Below are 18,884 nucleotides of genomic sequence, written 5' to 3' on the forward strand. Positions count from 1 at the left end.
AGCTGTTTTGCAGCCATCAGCTTTCATTCCAGCTAATCCTGTTGCCAAGACCTTCACTTGCATATAATGGGTAGAGGAAGGTGCTGGCAGTGCTAAAATGATTTCTTGCAGGCAGCCCTAAAACATGCCCATCTTCCAACCCTCTGGCCCCAATGGACACTACTCATGTTCAAGATAAAGCTGGGAACTCTGAAGCACAGAGAAAAAAGCATCTCAATAGCCGAGGGAGAATTGAGATGTAAGAATTCACTTGGCTATGCAGGCAAATGAACTGCCACACCCTAAGCCAGCTGTAATCCGAGGAAGCACTGGATGCCCCACGGCTCCTGCCCCAATCAAGTCTGTCCCACCAGCACCTCATACCTTCCAGGAAAGAATGTGGCAGTGCCTGCACAGCTGCAGTGTGTCACCATACTGCTCCTTCCGTGGGTAACACCTTATGAGCTTGAAGTACATCTTTTTCCAATCCAGCTGTCCTTTGTCAGATAAGATCAGACGTTTGCGAATCTGAAAGAAAAGATACAATTATAGCAGGTCAAAAAACTGATTTGTTCTCTTCAGCTCAGGACGTTCTCTCCCTCGCATGTCAAAGTTGCCAGTGCCATAACAGTTCCCTTGCAACACTGAGAAAGCTCTTAGCTCAAAGAAGCTGAGAAGTCTTCAAAGTAAGAAGCTCTTACTGTCTACTTATAGCTGAAAAAGCTAGAAACGTTTTCCTGATGGGAACAGCCTCACTCAATACCATTATGAGGGTTTGTTCCACCTTCATCAACTTCACTGTAGGAAGCCTGAGACCCTGAGAGCTATCTCATACTACTTTGACCACTGTTTCTGGCAGGCAGCACAGCAAGTAGAGTTGCATTTAACAGCTGTAAAAGTTGAGGTATTTTTCTCTAAGAGACAGTGATTTATCATATCAGCTTGGGAGACACCCATTTCTCTTGTAGGGTTCATTAGTTGCAGACACGGATTTGAATTTACTTAATAAAAGAAATAATTCCTCCAGAGTCACTTCCAAAGTCAGATTCAGAGTGAGTAAATAAAGCCAGGTCAGCAGAGAAATCTGGCACATGATTTCTGAAGTGCACAGGTCTAGTATAAACAGCCCAGACATTCACCCATAAACAGAGAGTGATTTCTGTTTGTTTGCTTTTAAGTTTAGATGATCCCAGATGATTCCCAGCCTGCCAGAGATGTTTACACAGGTACAAAGTGGGCAACAGCAGGGCTGTTTTCCACATATCATCCCATCACTCACAGAACAGCTCAGCGGGGATTTCTTGCTCTAGAGGGCAAGGGAGTACAGCCCATGGACCACATCCACAAAGATTCTCTGCAAGGGTGTCAGTCCCTGGGACATCAGGGTGATTGCTGGAGCTTGCCTGCACGTTTTCCCTGCACACGTGGGGCAAGGAGCAACTGCAAGTCATGCAGTTGTTCCCACCTGGATTAGGATTGAAATTCAGTGGATGATTAATTCCACAAGCTCCTATTTCAGGAATCATTGCTGTGGCATGTAAAACCCTCTATATAAATCATCTTCACAGCCATTTCCATGCCAGCTCATATTATCAGCTTGCTGCACAGTCCTCATATCCCAGAGACAGCCAAGTAAGAGAACATGCAGGGCAGACACTCATTCTGGGGGGGTACACCAGAAACTGATGGCAGTTTGCACCTCTCCTCGTACCTGTCTGTCCGTGAAGTGGTACTGGCACAGTTTCTTCCACAGCAGCCTGTCTTCACTGAGCACTTGGAGGTCAGGAGCCACCTGACCCAGGCTAACCAGGTCCCTCCCATCGCTCAGTCGCTGCATGATGTTCAGTTGTAAACACAGCGGCAGATCAGTGAGAGTGGTTCCTTTAAAGGCAGGCTGGAAGAGACAGACAGAACTGAGCTCCCAGGAACCTGCAAACCTAAGAAATCCTAGCTTGCAGCATAGCTACTTGTTTTTTAAAACTTCTTCACACAGAGAACAAAGCAGCAGTTCCCTATTCTAAATGAAGGGGACATTTTACATGGAAATATTGGACCTTCCACCCCATAACTGTTTGAGATAACCTCAAGGAAGAGGACATGTATTTGTAGTATAATAATTATGAGAGTTGCAGTCCAAGCCTCCTTCTCTCCTTTTTGTCCACCCCACATCCATACTTGTGAGACTCTGCTCCCTGAAGTATCACCATCAGGTTTCACTACAGCAGGATATTGGTTGTATCATGGTATCAGCTATTGTCCATCCAGGTCTCCCCACCACAAGGCAGATGGGCATTACTTCTCAAGTTCAGCTCTGGTTACATACACTGCTGGGAATCTCATGCTCTTCTGACATGTGTTTTAGCTTATATCATCACAAGATCTTGCTGCAACCACAGCAGTGGCTGGTGAGTTCCCATGGGTTCCCAGGTCACTGCTGGCAGGGCTAGCTTTTCCTCTGGGAACACTTGAAGGACCTGCCCCTTTCCCACAGGCCACAGCCCTGGTTTTCCAGGCTGTTCAGCCACACAAAAGCAGATCCTAGCCTCAAGAGACAAAAGGCACCTCCATCCACCTTTGCTTAGCCTCCACAGGGTCCAGGATTATTTTGTAAGTCCACCTGGGGTACAGCTCCAGGACAAATTGACCACAGGAGATCTGCATGTCCTGCACTCAGGGGAAATCCAAGCTATACAAAGGAGCAAGGCATCAGCAAGGACCACAACCTGGGCACCAGCTGCAGCTTCAAAACTGGCCCCAGCCTTATTAAGGCAAACAGCAGCTTCTAGGATTGGGCTCCAACAAAGAAACAATGTTAGACAGATGTGCCAAGTTCATCCTTTACCCTGCACAGAGATGCTGCTATTTTAAGTCGCAGAGTCACAGCACCCGCCTCATCATTGGCAGAGCTATTAACTGTTTCAAACAAGCAGCACACAGCCCACCAGCAGCAGGGAAACACTGTGCGAGGCTGCTTTTAATCATGTGGTCCAATCCCCAGCCATCCCACAGCATGGGAGACTCCAAGGAACAATAAGTACGTCTGCACAGCAGCAGCTCCTGCCTTCCCAGAGCAGTGATGCTGCCTGGTACCTGCAAGGACCTGAGCTTCTCAACCAAAACATCCATTTCTGCATCCCCACGTGCCAGGCAGACCTGACACAATCACTCCAGGAGTCGTCAACTGTCTTTACAGTGTCTGGAGGACATTCCTTTCCATGACAGCCTGGCACATTTTTTGGGGGAGGACAAATGCACTGGATCCCTGGATCATGTCCCACTGCTCTTCCTTGCCAGGCTGTATTTTGCATTCTTCTGAACTATATCTACATATAAGCTTTGCTAGGGCACAACTGGCAAGAGTAAGCTCAGAGACTCTTGGATCAAAAAAAAAAAAATCCCAAACAAAGCTCACACTTGTATATCTTTTTTCTGAAAAAAAAAAACTTGTGTGACTCAAGCAAATCCTCACAGGTTTTCTGGATCAGGCCAAAAGCTTATCTGCTACTAGTTTTCCCTCAGTACTCTTTTCCAGAACTTTTTAAGCATTACTTTTTTTTCAGAAAGAACACAGATTAGACCAGAACATATCAGTAAGCTGTCATTTTCTGGGCAGAAGTTTGTCTTTTTTAAAAGTAGCTATAGCACATACAACACTTTTCAAAGTTGGCTTTAGGTTTTCTGGGGTTTTTTTTTTTGTTTGTTTGTTTTTCTGGTTTTTTTTTTTTTTTTTAATGATTTAGGTCTTGGGTGTTGCAAGACATTTCCCCCCCTTCAGAAACACCACAAGTTCACTGCACCATAAGTAACTGGCTGCATAGAGCTGAGCTTCTTCCTTTCTCTGAATTCATTTGGTTTTCTTCCAGCTTGAACTGAAGTTATCTTCAGTGGTATGAATTTTTTTTGCATGCTCTACATGTATTTTATTTACTTTAGAAAAAGTGTCTGCAAACCTACACAAGCAGATATAAAAGGCAGTTGCTTTCATAAGCAATATTTTGATGTACTTTTGTCTGAATAAGCAGAGCTCTTCAAGATTACAAGGAGAACACCACATGTCAGCATGGGGGGAAAGCTTTAGCATTTCAGTGGAGTAAGTATCCATTTGAGACAGAAAAAGTATATATAGTCCTGGGCAACTTATTGTTTGTATCCCTGCTTGAGCAGAGGGGTTTGACCAGATGCCCTCCAGAGGTCTAGTCCAACATCAAACCTGCTGTGGTTGTGTGAAATGGAACAAGTTCAGATTTGATTCCCATGTAATGCCAGTCTAGAAATTTATCATCCAAAACATCCTTCCCATCCCCAGATGCTGTTGAAGAAACAGATATTGTAAAAGCAGGACTCATCCAGCTGGAGCAGGTAACTCCAGAATACTGGAAGAATCATTGGTATTTTCAGCAAGGAAGCATGAAGTTATGCAGCTATTTGAAAATTGGCATTTAATTTACAGATTAAACAAATCTAAAAACCTCAGCTGTCTGATAAACAAGTTTTGAAGGCAATTGCTCAATTTGAGAAAGCCTGAGTTGACTTTTCCCACTGAGGCCTGGCCTCTGAGGAATGAAGAAGGGGAGGTGATTTTTTGTCCAGCTCTGTTCACACAGCTCTTCACAGCCATCATGGAGTCAAGCCACAGTCTGTGACCAGCAACTCCAAGCATGATCCTGGGTTATGTACATTGAGTTTGAGTTAAAGGAGTCAAGTAATGCTAGGAAACCACCCAGTTATTTTGGCAACTCCAGGTCCTTCCAATCTGTGCTTCCACTGGGAGTAGAGTGGGAAGCAGTCACCCAAATGAGAGCCGTTGACAAAAAAAGGTTTCATGATGGAGACAATATTTTTAGCTTTCAGGATTTGTGCTTACCCTGGTGATCTGAATGTTGTTCAGTTGCTGCTGCCAGTGAAGAATGCTCTCCATCCTGTGCACCCACATGTTGATGTTTCCGACCAGGACAGATTTGCCAACCCGTTGAACTAACGTGCAGAGGGATGTGTAGAGGGTCTGCAGCAATTCCCTTATTAGCCTGATGTTCTGCTGATCTTCAAGGACTTTGGAAGAACAAGAAAGGTTAAAAATGGGAATTGTCAAAATCCTCTGAATCTACATGTTTCTCAGGCAAGTTATTTGCTGTAATTTCCCAGGCCAAGAGAACCAGCCTGTGCTTTTCTTTTTAGAGGAAAGCACTTAAACGTTAGCCAGTCACAGCAGGTTAGACAGCAGATAGAAAGAGAGCCTCCCAGGATAAGCAGATGAGATCTGCTGCACTTCCCCATTTCCAGTCACTGGCAACCAGCCAGTTTTCCCCTCTGATACTGTGCAAGAAGTTATTTATGTGCACCTCTTCCCCATCTACCCCAGCTAATGCACATTCCTCATTATGCATAATAGCAGGCTGCTGTCAATGTCCAGGCTTCAGGGACAGCTAAACATCCACAAGGGAAGTGCCACATCTCAACCACAATTCATTCCCCTGAACAGGTGAAGACACCCCTCCAGAGCAGTGGGAACAGTAGGTACAGCACAATGCCAACAAGGCAGCACAGGGACTGCAGATATGCCTGGCCAAGGGCATGAGCAGCCAGATCTTCTGCAGTCAGAAATAGGACTCAGTAGGATGCAGAAGGGGTGGTAGTGAGAAAAGCTGGGAAAGGAGGAGTCACCTCTCAGATACCTGCCAGACTACAGAAATTCCTTCCCCTCCCCCCAAGTCTTTCAATGAGGGAAAAGAAGGCAGAACTACAATACAGAAATAAACAGCAGAGCCCCTCTTTACCCATTTTGCATTGCCCAACGATTGTTAAGGATGTGGTTCACCAAAGTACATCAGATTAAATCAAACTCCCCCTCACCATTTCCATTTCTTACCTTTCTGAACCACTTTTTCCAAAATGTTCATGTAGTTTTTCTGGGCAATGCCACTCAGTGACGTCAGCTGAGACTTTGCTATCAGCTCCAACAGCTGTGGATAAAAATAGAAGTTGCAAGCCTTAAAGCACAGAGATACCTTTCTAATCTTGACTCCTAGTCACATGACACAGCAAAACAGTCCAGAGACTTGTTTGCTGCTTGAAAATAAAAAGGAGACAGAACGACAGAGCAAAGTAACGCAAAAGGGAAGGAGAGCAGAGGCCAAATAATTCAACTCACATCAAAAGAGGTGGGGGCAAAAAGGCATTTTAATTATTTTCACTATGAGGGGAGAGGGAACTTGATTCATGGTTCAGAGATGCAGAGAAACCACAGTGGAGCTTGGACTGACAGCCGCTATTCACACCAAAGGAACAGCGACCGGCCAGCGTCACCATCCCACACCGGGGCACAAACAAGCAGTGTCATAAGGGAACACGAGCAAATGCCTGTGTGGATGGGGATATTATTGATGGGCCATTAATGAGAATCAGACTCCACAATTTACGTCAGCTCCTGGGTTGCATGGGTTTTGTCAGAGCCCTGTCACCATGACAGAAAGGTTAAGTACTGTAGGAAGAACAAAAATCCTCCCCACAACAAACCCCTTCCCTCCCAAAGTTTCCTTCCCTGTTTAGCTCTAACAACTACAATAACAAACCACCTTTCCATGTCTGCCCTGTTTACTTGTTAACCTCCCCAGTGAAAAATCTTGCTTTTACTTTCAATTAGAATTTATTTCCCATCATTGACCTCCTGACTCTTGAGCAAGCTAAGCAGTGAATTTCGGCTGCAGTTGTTAACGGAAGCATTTTCCACAGGGAAGGACGCTCTCTCTTCCCCATCTCTGTGCCACAAGAACAGCTGGGGAAATTGCCTATGGAACATGCTCTGCAGAACATGTGGCCTGTGATCTTACAAGCCTTTCTCCCTTCCCCCAACATTATATAAATGTACAGACTGCCCACGTGTCAGTCCATTTGTTTTGGATGTACAAAGACTTCTGTTTTAATTTAGAAGGGAAAGGAAAAACCTTTTATGCTACAAATCAATCAACACGTTGCCGCATGACCAGCTTATTAATCCTTTATCATCTGCAGCTCCAGTATCCCATTGCTGGCACCACAGAGAGTCCAGAGAAAGTGCAACTACTTGTGTCAAGTAACTAAGATGGCTTTTGACTAGACTTGATAAGTCATGAGCTGAACTGTTTGCCCTGCTATAAGAATGACAGGAATGTATCCAAAAAGTCACCGGCAGCTTGCCATGAAGCGGGAGCTGAGGGAGAGGTATTACTGCAGCCCACTCTGCTCATCTGGGGCCCTGGCACGTGACTGCCACTTAGGAGCGGTGAAGTCGCCTCAAGTGACCAATCTCTTCTTCTGTTTAATATCCAGGCCAACACCACCATGAGATGGCTTTGAGCTTACATTCTATTAATATCTTGCACCTCACATGACCAAAAAAAACCACCCCAAGATGAAAACAGACCTGCACTAACTCCTGTGAAGGGCAGGCTGCTTGTTTTCTTGGCTTGTTTGGAGGAAACAGGAGATGCAGGAGAGTTGGGTAATATTTGGTGCACAAGCATCAGTGGATTTTCTGGCTATATCAGCTAAATGAGACCACAATAACTAAATACAAGGCAGCTTGGAAGATGTTTGAAAAGCTTATAAAAGGTCCTTATTTTTTGAAATACTGGACAAATAAGTAGGAATAACCCTCAACCAATGTCCCACAGTAGTCTGTAATACTCTGTTACCCTAAACTGTTTAGCCTTCAGACCTTTGATTACAGTGATCAATTTGCCAGACTCCATCTGTACACTGGCCACACATGCACCCAGATCAGCTTGTCTGTGCACAAACAACTGCTGTTTCCAGATTGCACTGTTCTGGAGCTGGCACAGAGACAGTTTCCTCCAGGCTGGGTGTTAGCAATATTGTGCCCATTACTAAAAACACCAAAATGCATGCAGCAATAAGCATAATGTAATATAATAGCAGAGGAATTGGACACCAGGGCTGTTCTTTTAGAAGAACGAGGATAAAAATCTCGGTTCCTTGAACATTAAATCTGTACAAAACTAATTTAGCCAAAGGAACAGATTCAAAATTGCCCTGTCTGTGTTTACCAAGGTTCAATTTATGTTCAGTGAACCAGCTCAGATATCATGTGTCACCTCCCTTCTCCTACAGCAATAAACACAGGATGAAATTCCATATGAAAACTATGTTGTGAATACTTCTAGGGCTACTCCACTCCCCAGGGACCACTGACTGAAGCAACTAGTTAGTACACCAAATCAAAAGATACTTTATTCTTCTGTGCTCATTTAACACACAAAAACCAGGTAAGCAGTACAGTTCATCTGTGCCCCACATGCTCCAGTGCATTGGGGGTCTTTTAGTGTTGGCACAGGCCCCAAGTAGGGTCTCAGTTAATGGATTGCCAAATTGGGGTCTACAGCAGTATTAAAAAAAAATATTAGTGTTGCCACTTGCATAATACAGACTAAAGCAGACAGATGAATTCAGATTAATGCTGAGTAGGGTAAAAAGACCAGAGAGCTGCAAGCCTGTGTTATGATGTGGCTGCATTAAGTCCAGCCCACGCGCAACTGAGAGGGACAGATGGTAGGAGAGAGTGCACAGGGAAAGGTTAAGAGCAATTTTAAAAGGTCTGCTTTTCAAATACACTAAGTAATTGCATTCCAGCCAGTTTTAACTGGAGCTGGGAAATCTGCAACACCTCTGGAAAACAGGGCATTACATCCAAATTCACTCTTCCAGCTCCTCAGAATTTGAGAAAGTTGACCTGGTAGCTCCACTAAAAAAATCCTTCCCTATTTTATTTGCTATCAGAGGTTTGCCAGAACTACAGAGAAAAGGCAAGAGATGCAGTAGGCTATCCCAGAGCCTACCCAGCATGGCAGTAACCTGCTCACTTCCGCTGAGTGCAGTGGGGCTCCTGCTCAAACCCACCAGCCATCTGACTGAAGCAGCAGAACAGCAAAGACTCTCAGCTTCAGCAGCAGAGCAGATCCTTCTCCTCCCATAAGAACAAGATAAAAAAGCAAACAGAACAGTGCCATGTGGCAGGGAACTAGGGCTCCTGCTTCAGGGCCATGAAAACACTGCTGTGCACCCGTGACTACTGTGCGCAGCATTGCTTAGACCTGCTACAGCCAGATGGCACTTTGGCCACAGTCTTGGTTCAACCCAGGGGTGTGCAGGCAAGCCACACCCCAAATAAGCACTGCTGAGGCTTACAGCACAAGGAGCCAAAAAATCCTCAGCAGTCCTGCTGTGCTGAGCAGGAGAGTACAACCTTGACTCAAAGGGAAAGGCTCTGTAGTGATTAAAATCACAAGTCTCAAACTACTGAAGTGTAAATTCCCTACTGAGTACCTCAAGCCAGGTATATTGGTAGCTGGACTGCATCGTGTGGGGATGGCTGGGGATGTGACTCCTCACATCTGGACTGCTTAGAAAAAATGAGAAATTCCTCCTCTAGCTCCACCTTGCTCTCACAGCCCTTCACTTTTGGTGGCTGAAATGTCACATTGGCTGTCAGCTGACAGGTGGAGCCAGGGCAAGGCGAGTTATAATGATTTACAGTGCAGGTGCTGACAGATCTCCATGAGACAGCATCCAGCTGATATTCTTTCAGGACAGCATAAATCCAGGACTCCCAGAGCAAACCTCTATTAAAAGTTAAGAAGCAAATTTAAGACACCACTTTAGAAGGCTGCACACAACCTAGATGACGTTATTTTACAAGAGTTGTGCCCAGGCTGCTTAACATGACCTAAGCTTTTACGACCAGAAACAGCACCTTCCCTTGAAACTACACAACCATAATATGATAAATCCCTTTCTGAAGAAGCAGCCTGAAAAACCTGTCATTTGAACACAATGTTCCTGAAGGAAAACCAACTCCTGGGCTGCAGGGACCTTGTCTCTGCTCCCATTAATTATGCCTCCAGAATGCTTCCAATCTTTTCATTAAATCTCTAAGATCAGAGAAACCAGGGCTGCTTCAGACCAATAACAGTTTGGGTCCTCTGGGTTAATCACACACTTCCTTCTTAGCCCTAAAAAGGGAGCACTGACACGTAAGCAGATGCACTAATTTGAAGGATCAGCAAGGACCAAGTCATGACACCAATACCTATAACTCAGCACTTCCAGAGCTGTACCAGCAGACCAAGATAAGATTGATGTCAGAAGAAAATTTCTTCTGCTTCACTTACATGGACTTACTGGTTCCAGCTGATGGTATTAGCCCATGAAAAATACCCGCCAAGCTTCTTGAAGCTCATACCTCCACCCCGCTTGAAGAAGGTGCCCATTTCATCTGTGCACCATTAGAAACACCAAGAACTTAGTTTGGGTGTATCCAAAACAAACTTCTGTGACAAGAAAGCAAGCACTGAAGACACTTAAAAGCTGTTCACTTTAAGTTTGAAATTCAGAAAGATAAGTTCATGTTAAGCCTGAGAGCCCATTTTGCTACCAGCAAGTGATGCAGCTTATGTCTCTATAGGGCAAGCTTGGGTGGAGCCAGCAGAACCTCAAACCTGCAGCTGTTTCTCTCCTTTCTTCCCCTACAGACATCATCCAATCCCAAACTCCCCTCCTTGAAAAGCATTTGCTTGATGAATTAAGTAGCATGACATTAGTATCAGGTACCCTGAGCAAGGAGTGGAACTAAAGAGAACAAGGAGAGGGAAGGAAGGGAAAAATGTTTTGCCTGCCAATATTCAAGGCATTTTCCATGTGACAGATTGCCCATCCATGTGCTTTAGGAGGCCTGCGTCTTGCAAAGGACCATAAACATGATCCACATCTAGGCAGAGCTTTTCATGAGTAAATCTGGCATATAAGGCATTTTATGAGCTACTATCCACTGGAGACTTGGCTGATACAAGCCTTTCATTTTAAGAAGTCAATTTTACAGTTTGATATCTTCTTTAAACTGTCAAGCCACAAGTCAACCTCAATAAGAAACCTTCATACTTCTCAGTAGTACTATATCTGTAAAACTACTGGGGGAAAGCTACTCTTAAAAGCTCAGAAGAGAGGTAATTTGTAGAAACAAGGACACATGTCAGCTTCCATAGCTTTCAAAACTGTTGTTTTTGATGAAAGCATCCCAAATGTGCTGTGTATGAAGTCCTCATGAGAAAAAGAGAGAAGGTCAGCCTGAGCTCCCCCACCAGACCCCACTGACTTCACTGAAATTTAAATTTGCTCCTCAAAAAATTTAGTGGGACTTCTGCTACACCTTTGCAGTCCCATAGGAGAAATCTATCACATTGGGCCGAGCAGCAGAAGCCCATCATGTGGCACAGCATGACCTAAGGCCGTGCTTAGCAGAGGTCTTTGGAGTTCTTCACTGTCATAAGAAAGCCTGCCAAAGGGATATCTGCAGCACTAAACAAGTTTTATTTTACATTCCTTCTTTATATTTGACTAAAGGGCTATGGCCTTGGCATGAACTGCTCCTTCTCCAGTAATCCCCCAGAAGATGACACGGCTGTGTGTGTATATATATCTCTCCAATATCAGAAAACGCCAACTACCTCAGCACGGGTGATCACTTCTGCACAGGCAGGAAAACAAGTTGTCCCAAGATCAGATGAGCTAGGACAGCCTGAGTTTACATGACTTGGATCCTGCTTTGCCTCCCCCAGAGTACCCACTCCCTGCCACCACTCCTGTTGTGGGACATCCAAGGGATTGCTCTTCCTATACAGCCAGTGGGTCATCACCCCCCATGCCTGTACCCTTCTCAGGGTAACACAAGTTTCCACAGGTGACTTGTCACCTAGACAACCTAGGTGAACAAATCAAGGTGAGCCTGCTCAGGTAATTTCTTTCTTAGACACTTTTCATGACACTTGACTCAAAGGGAAAGCAATACTGCTGCTGCTTGCTCCAGAACCTAAAACCTGAACAGCTGTTGCCTCACCAGCAACCAGCTGCTCACAAAGCATGAAAAGGAGCTGTTTATAAACAGCCTCAAGTTAATAACTTTTTTAAAAACCTTATTGAACTCCAAATCTTGCTAAGCATTCTGAAATGCAAGATCAATTTGCAGGCCACATGCAGATAAACACAGAAGTATCCACAGCCCTCAGGACAGTAGGTCCCCCAACCACTAGCACCTCCTTGGCCATGCCAAGCCCTGACCTATTATGCAAAGCCAGAGCATGGGAAAATTGAAGCTGATGACTCCTTTATTAACTAATGTTGTCAGGACTAAACAAATATTTCACCCACTGAAACCACTGCCAGTCACAAAGGATTCAGAGCAACTGTGATCCTTAACAGAGAAGTTAAGATCAGTGCCACCAAGAGGTTCAGCCCATCCCCTCATTCCCAAAATGCTCAGCTCTCCCAAGTCTCTCCTGTATGACATCAATGGAGACAAAGCTCCACAGACCTTGGACTGGAGTTTCTGGAGCAAAGAGGTCACAGTGCCCTGTGGCATCTGCAGACAGCCCATGTTCTTTTTCAGAAGCTGAACTGAAAACTCAGGAATTAGAAGCCAAGCTTTCTGGATTTCAAAAGCGAATGACACAATTGAAAAGTAGGAGGAATTCTAGGCTAAGGACAGCTCATCTTCCACATTATCACCACTTTCCTCTCTTTCCATTTTAATAAACTAAAGACAAGATTTGGGCATCTATCCACACACAAAACTTCCATTAATTACTTCACACAGAAAAGCCTAACACGCCCTCTTGCATGCTCAGACATCTCTTCTTTGCCAGTGCTTCCCATTACCCAACTGGTGCTCAGTTCAGAGCCTCCACCACCATCACATCAGAACAGACCCTGGACTTGGACTCACCCTCACGACGTAGTTGAATCGCCTGGAATCCAGGATAGCACTGGAGAAGTCAAGCCGATTGAAGGCTTCTCCCAAGGTGCAGTAACCATGGCGCTGAGAAGAAAAAAACACTCTGGGTCATGTTTTGGCAGACCTGAGTCCAGACAGCACCAGGTAGACCTGACCCAGAGCAACTCAATTTAGCCAGCTGATGGGTACAAACCATGGGAGTAGCTCACAGCCAGAGGAGGCAGGCCTGGCTCCTGTTGAGCTGCACTTACTGACATCAAGAATGGGCATGGCCCAATGTAGATTATGGTAGTTTCCCAAGAGAGACCCACGCTCTGCTCATGACCCATGAATTTACTTGTGAGAATGAGCCACACATTCCTGGGGTTCAATATACAGTGTGAGTTCAGAGCAGTCTCCTACAGCCGCTTCTCTCCATGAGTGCAAGCAAGCCCTTGTGATAAATTCCAATGATTTTCCATGTTAGGACTGTACTGGGCAAAAGCCAAGAACAGTATTATGGCTTGGCCTGCAAATGGCTGGCTTTTTTTTAAATGAGGGAAGCAAACAAGTCATATTTTAAACACATGTACAAAGCCTTGTACATCAAGCCCTGGATCCCTGATAGGGGCTTAAAATCATTACTGAAATTCCAGCCACAAGCCAGGTCTTCCACTTATCTCTTAAGAGCTTCTGCTGATTTATATCAGCACAGGATCTTCCACTGCTTGTAAAAATCACTAGAAAAGAGAACAAAGAACCTGCAGAGGCACTCACCTCTTTTGTGCTTCCCTTGTGAACATAGATCCACTTCTCTTGGTGGAAATCTGTTTGGACAAAGACATTTCACTCAGTTAATCTTCCACCTCAGAGAGCTGTATCTCTGTTCGGCTCAAAACATTCACTGTCTTTTACTATAAATTAAATTATTTTGTTTACACCACCACACTTGAAACCAAATCTAGCAACTTGCTGAGCTGCTTTGTTTCTATACAGCTTCATTTGAGACTGTAGCCCTAAGCCTCAGAAAAGGCTTCTGTTTCATTGACACAGCTCAAGACTGTAAATGTTTAATCTGCCAGCCACAGATATACCATAGCACCTCCTCTTTCATCCCAGACAGTAAGTGTGGCTGACAGCCAGGTTTTGTTGTTATTGATTTTATTAACTATTTATTACCTTGGTTACAGGCTTGGGATTGTATGTCAAATTTGAAGTTGAGCAAAAATGTCATGAGACACCAGGCATGTAAGAGAGCTTTTAGCAGTGAGGTCAGCCTCAGAGGAGCATGCTTATGCTTGCAGCTAACTTGCTAAAAAAGAAAAAACGATGTGGGACCAAAATTTTCCTATTTCGAATTGCCCCTCCCTTCCCTCAGAATGGGAGTTGTCCCATCCATTCCCCAAAATAACTTCCCAATACCCAGCACACACTGCTAACTCTGTTTGCAGAAGAGCCTGTACTATAAGCAGTTATACTGCTCAGTCCTTCTCCCACTCCATTTTCACATGGGCTTTTGACCCTACTTCCACCACACACTGGCAATTTAACTGCTAGTATAAAAAAAAAAATTCTCCTCCCAACCCTGCTGGACTCCTTTCCATAAAGAAAATATTGCACTCCTAAAGCAACCTGTAAATTAATGAACTGAAGCTATGGAAAGTACTCCTGCCTGGTACTGTAAGTCCAAGGACAGACCCAGTCTCAGTTACAGGCACGCTGACCCTGCATCAAGCCCTTTTCAACGGTAAGTCACAGCAGAATCCAGCCAAAAACTGTCATGGTAACATTTGTTTGTTCTGAGAACTGAATACACTGAGGGGCCAACTTTTGGCAACAGTTTCCAAAATCCTGGGGGATGCACAATGAGTTAATAGCAGTGTGGGAATTGAAACTCATTTCCTCTGGGTATGTTTACATTTGTAGCCTTCACATGTAACTCCAGTACCTATCTTGCAGTCAGCCCAACACAGGCCGTGCTGTTCCTGCAGGCTCCCCCGGGTGCTCCGCCAGGGCCCCATCTGAGACCCTGGCTGCTCGCTGTGCACACAGAAAGATTTCAAGCCTTCCATTGTTTTGAGTGAGCTGAAATCTTATTTCATTTTTCATGCACTCCGCACACAGAGATAGGATCAAAGCTTACATTCAGGCTTGTAGCCTCCAGTAATGTAGATCAGTGCTCAACATGCATATGGAAGGAAGAATAAATTTAGTCTGTTGTGCACAAGGAAGTCTACAGGGGGAAAATACTGGAACTGGTTCATTTGAATGTACCATAGGAAAAAATTACCCTTCTGACAAACAAATGACAAAAATCTGAACACAACAAGCACAACTCCTCAGAACAGGGATTACTAACAGGGCATAAATCTTCACGTTAAACTGTATCCAAGTTCTCTACTTAGGTCAAACACAGGCACAAAGCTCTTCAAGACTCTAGAAGGCTCCTCATGCATTGTACAAAAAACACAGATATGAAGCATTTTCCAGTCGTATGCAGCAACTTTTGTTTAAAAAGAAGTCCAAAAAGATGTCTTACATTGAGTCTTGGCTTTGTTATTCAGCAGATCTTTTTTTCTCTTCTTGGCAGCAACATCATAGTTTATGCTGTTGAAGAGATTCTCTTTGTTGTGATCATCTTTTTTACAAAAGCTGTGAATGACACAAAGCAAGGATTCTGTTTATTTCTGCATTCTGTTGAACACTATGTTTCCTGCAAGGAGAAAAAACAGATAGGTTTCTATTGTGGCCTCCAAAGCTGCCTTCTTGCAGGCTGCCTCTGAGAAGTAGTCTGCAGACAGTTTCAGCATCCAGTATTGGTATTTTTAAAGGAACCTCTGGTGCTTCAATTCTGGGCTAGCCAAGATACCCATGACAGCAGCAGGTAACAGAGATTACACAGTTCGTGCTGGGACACTGCTGAGCAATGTTCTTTTCCTCTCTTTAACCTATTTCTATCCTTAAATAACACCATATCCTCCTAGTGTAGGTAGCAGATTGCTCTGAGCCAGTCAGACTGCTAAGGAAGGACATATTTAGACATCCCTGAAAACATATATATGTACTCAATATTTATTAACAAAAGAGTTCCCACAAAATACTACTTCAAGCTTACAGCAAAAGCTTAGCTGAGGTTCAGACTTAGCTGATGGTTTTCCAGACCCCACATAGCAGTGACTACACAAGTTAACAGCTAGGATCTCTTGCCCAAGACTGCCCATTGCCTGCTTCTGCTGGAGCTCTGCTGTAACTGCATTATTAGCAAAGGGAGCTATAACCCCTTATTTCCTTCAAGGGCAATGAAAGGCTAGCTATAAAGAAGCTGTGCATCAACATCCCCACATACTGCAGACCTGCCTATCAGGAGATTCAAACCACAACTCAAAACTGAAAAGCCCCTGGGCAGCCACGGCACTGCTGCAGAGATTGGGGGTGGCAGGGGAGGGCAGCACCACCACGGGCTCTCAGCAGAGGCCCAGCACACAGCCTGCTGCCCAGAGCTGCAGGGTGCCTCACAGGTGCCAAGGAGAAGACAGGCCATGCATCCAGGATAACAAAACAGAGTCATCCCCACTGCTCTAGCAGCTTGCAAGGGCTCCCCGCAGGCCTAAACTCGAAGAAGCGTCCCAGGCACCTCGCTGCACCTCTCAGCTCCTGTGGCTCAGACAGCTCTGGAGCTCTGACAGGTGCCAAAACATGCTGCTGCTGCATGCAGCCTGTGGCAAGCTTCCTCTGAGACAGCCACGAGGACCCTTACACAGCCAGGAAGCTTCCCATACAGGCCATGTATTTACACTGCTTAGTCTCAACCAAAACCCAAACACATGCACCATACCAAACACACCTCTGACAGCTACTCAGCACAGTCTCCTGCAAAGGAATGAAACCTGTGGGACAAGACTTCTTGTTTCCCCTGTTCACTGGCTGTCTGCATGGCCACACCACCAGCATATGCAAAAGTCAAGTGACCAAGTCAGAGTTTCAGCCCCAGAAGGGACCCAGATCCCCTGCGGCATGATCCAGATGGGCGTTCTGGTTTGGCACCTGCACCTGGCCCCAGAGGCAGAAGAAACCTCTCCCAGTTTCGGAACACCCTGACCCTCAGCTCCCCCTTCTTACTCTGCATCCCCCTTGCAGGGCATCCAAGCTGTGGAGAAGGCACCACTGCTGTGGGCTCCACCACAGCACTGCAGAAGGGGAAGGGCAGCAGCATTGAAGGTGAACAATATTCACAGAAACAATAATTTGGGGAACCAGACACTTCTGCCAGCTGCAGCTTGCTCAAAACCACCTAAACCTGAGAGCAGAACATCTCAGCTGCTCATGTACCCGATCCATGCTGCTTCCTGCTGTGGGGACCAAAACCTGAGAACAGAATATGGCAGCAAGGAAGAAGCTGTTCTGGAATATCCAAGCTCATGTTTTATCATGGTTGCACAAAATCAATAGGGGGTCAGGTTAACACGCCCCATGCAGTGGCAGAATCTGAGCCCAAGAGCACAAGATGGATCTGCTTTAAATCTTACATGTCAACAGCACACGCTTGCCTGTTGACTTCCTACTGAATGACTCTGTAATCTGAAACCACCATAACAGCAGCAGTGGACGAACTCCAGCATGGGAGGCAGATTATTACACTGTTTATGTACTGCCAGGTTTCCACACAATTCTCCAGAGCATCTTGACAGGTTGAGCAGTTGGGCACCTGGACCTGGCACTGCAAGGACCTCAGCCTGGGGTCAACAGGTCACCTCCTCGCTTTTAAATGGGAAAGGGGATCTATAAACCCATGCTAAACTCAGTATTCCCAACACACTACTATCAGCTAGACATTTTTCTACCTATTTACAAATTACAAACCTAAACTTGATTTTTACTTAAAGCTTACATGAGAGAGAGCAGGAGATACCTGCTACATAAGCCTCCTTGCACTATAACAATTCAGGAGTGGCTCACAGCTAATCCCTTCTTACTTCAAGTCCTTTTGTCACGGGTATTCCTGACCCATCCCTAAGCCTGGTGGCAGCAACCCCAACCCTGGCAGCACACAGCTGAGGAGACGATGGAGCTCTGTGAGAAAAGTTTGGTTTTGACAGGAGGGATCTTGACGGAGCCCACGACACCCACGCGCTGCAAAGCTTCCTGCCCGCACCATCTTGGGGGTTTGTTGACGTTTTGCAGCCAGATTAGTCAAGCAGCACGTAAGGGACATTACTCATGGCCTGGGGAGGATTTATGGCTTCAGACACATCATCCTTCCGAGCCCGAGCCCGGGAAGCCCCAAGCAAGGATGTTTGTTTTTGGGGGGGAGGGTGGGCAGCCACCCCCAGGGCCCGCAGAGGACGCCCGGCGATGCTCCCCGGGGGCACAGCCCTCTGGCCGCGGGGCAGGTGAACGTTTCATCTTCTCGATCTTATGCCACACTCCACAGCCACAAGGACGGCCCGGCCGCCTGGGGCGGAACAGCCTCCATAGGGACGTGGGGACCCCTCCGGGGGCTGAGTGACCCCCGTTTGGAGCTTCCTATGGGCCCGGAGGGGCCGCCGAGCCCTTTCGCCAGCAGGGCCGGGGTCACCCAGACGACGACCCGGCTCCACCGACATCGGGCGTCCCCTGAGCCGGCCCGGGGCGAGCGGCCCCGTCCGCCCCTCACAGCCCCCCCCCGCCCCGGCACCGCGCCCCCTGGCGGCACCGCCCGGCAGCGGGGCCGGAGCGCGCCGCCGCCGCTACCTGCTGATGTCGCCCACGAAGCCGCCGCTCTTCTCGTCCAGGAAGCGCGTCCAGCCGTCGGCCGTCTTCACCCAGCTCTGCCCGGGCGAGCGCCAGTCCTGCCCCAGGAACGGCATGGCGACGGCACGGAGCGGGACCAACACCGGGACTGGGAGCGGCGGCGGCGACTGGAGCGGTGCGTGGCAGACCTGGGCAGAACCCGGTGGGGGGCAGAGCGGGGCAGTACCCGGAGCGGTGCGGGGCAGAGCGGGGCAGTACCCGGAGCGGCGGCTGGAGCGGTGCGGTGGCTGCGGGCGCGCTCCGCGCTATTTATGTGGCGGCGGCGGGCGCGTGTTGCCGGAAGCGCGGGCAGGCCCCGCCCCCCCGCACGTGGCCGTGTTTATCGGGGCAGGCCCCGCCCATGGGGTGGGGGCGGGGC

The 18,884-nt window shown here is 46.7% G+C and overlaps 1 protein-coding gene across 2 annotated transcripts in view; it reads right to left on the reverse strand.

The window, feature by feature from the left end:
• The window catches only part of FBXO32 (F-box protein 32), a 24,143-nt gene extending 5,387 nt beyond the window's left edge, over positions 1–18,756 (reverse strand). The window contains exons 1-9 of one of the 2 annotated variants that reach the window (XM_038163719.1): positions 18,467–18,603; positions 15,276–15,449; positions 13,916–14,048; positions 13,514–13,563; positions 12,749–12,841; positions 5,846–5,939; positions 4,844–5,028; positions 1,691–1,873; positions 364–507 (exon numbers count right to left, since the gene is read on the reverse strand). In XM_038163719.1, the coding sequence (XP_038019647.1) occupies positions 364–507; positions 1,691–1,873; positions 4,844–5,028; positions 5,846–5,939; positions 12,749–12,841; positions 13,514–13,563; positions 13,916–13,970 (804 nt within the window). In that variant the 5' untranslated portion in view covers positions 13,971–14,048; positions 15,276–15,449; positions 18,467–18,603. Of the gene's footprint in view, positions 1–363; positions 508–1,690; positions 1,874–4,843; positions 5,029–5,845; positions 5,940–12,748; positions 12,842–13,513; positions 13,564–13,915; positions 14,049–15,275; positions 15,450–18,466 lie in introns of both variants that reach the window. The other variant, XM_038163711.1, reaches the window with a different exon arrangement.
• Positions 18,757–18,884: the final 128 nt, after the last annotated feature.

Source organism: Motacilla alba, chromosome 2 (assembly GCF_015832195.1).
Source record: "Motacilla alba alba isolate MOTALB_02 chromosome 2, Motacilla_alba_V1.0_pri, whole genome shotgun sequence".
Classification (NCBI taxonomy): Eukaryota; Metazoa; Chordata; class Aves; order Passeriformes; family Motacillidae; genus Motacilla; species Motacilla alba.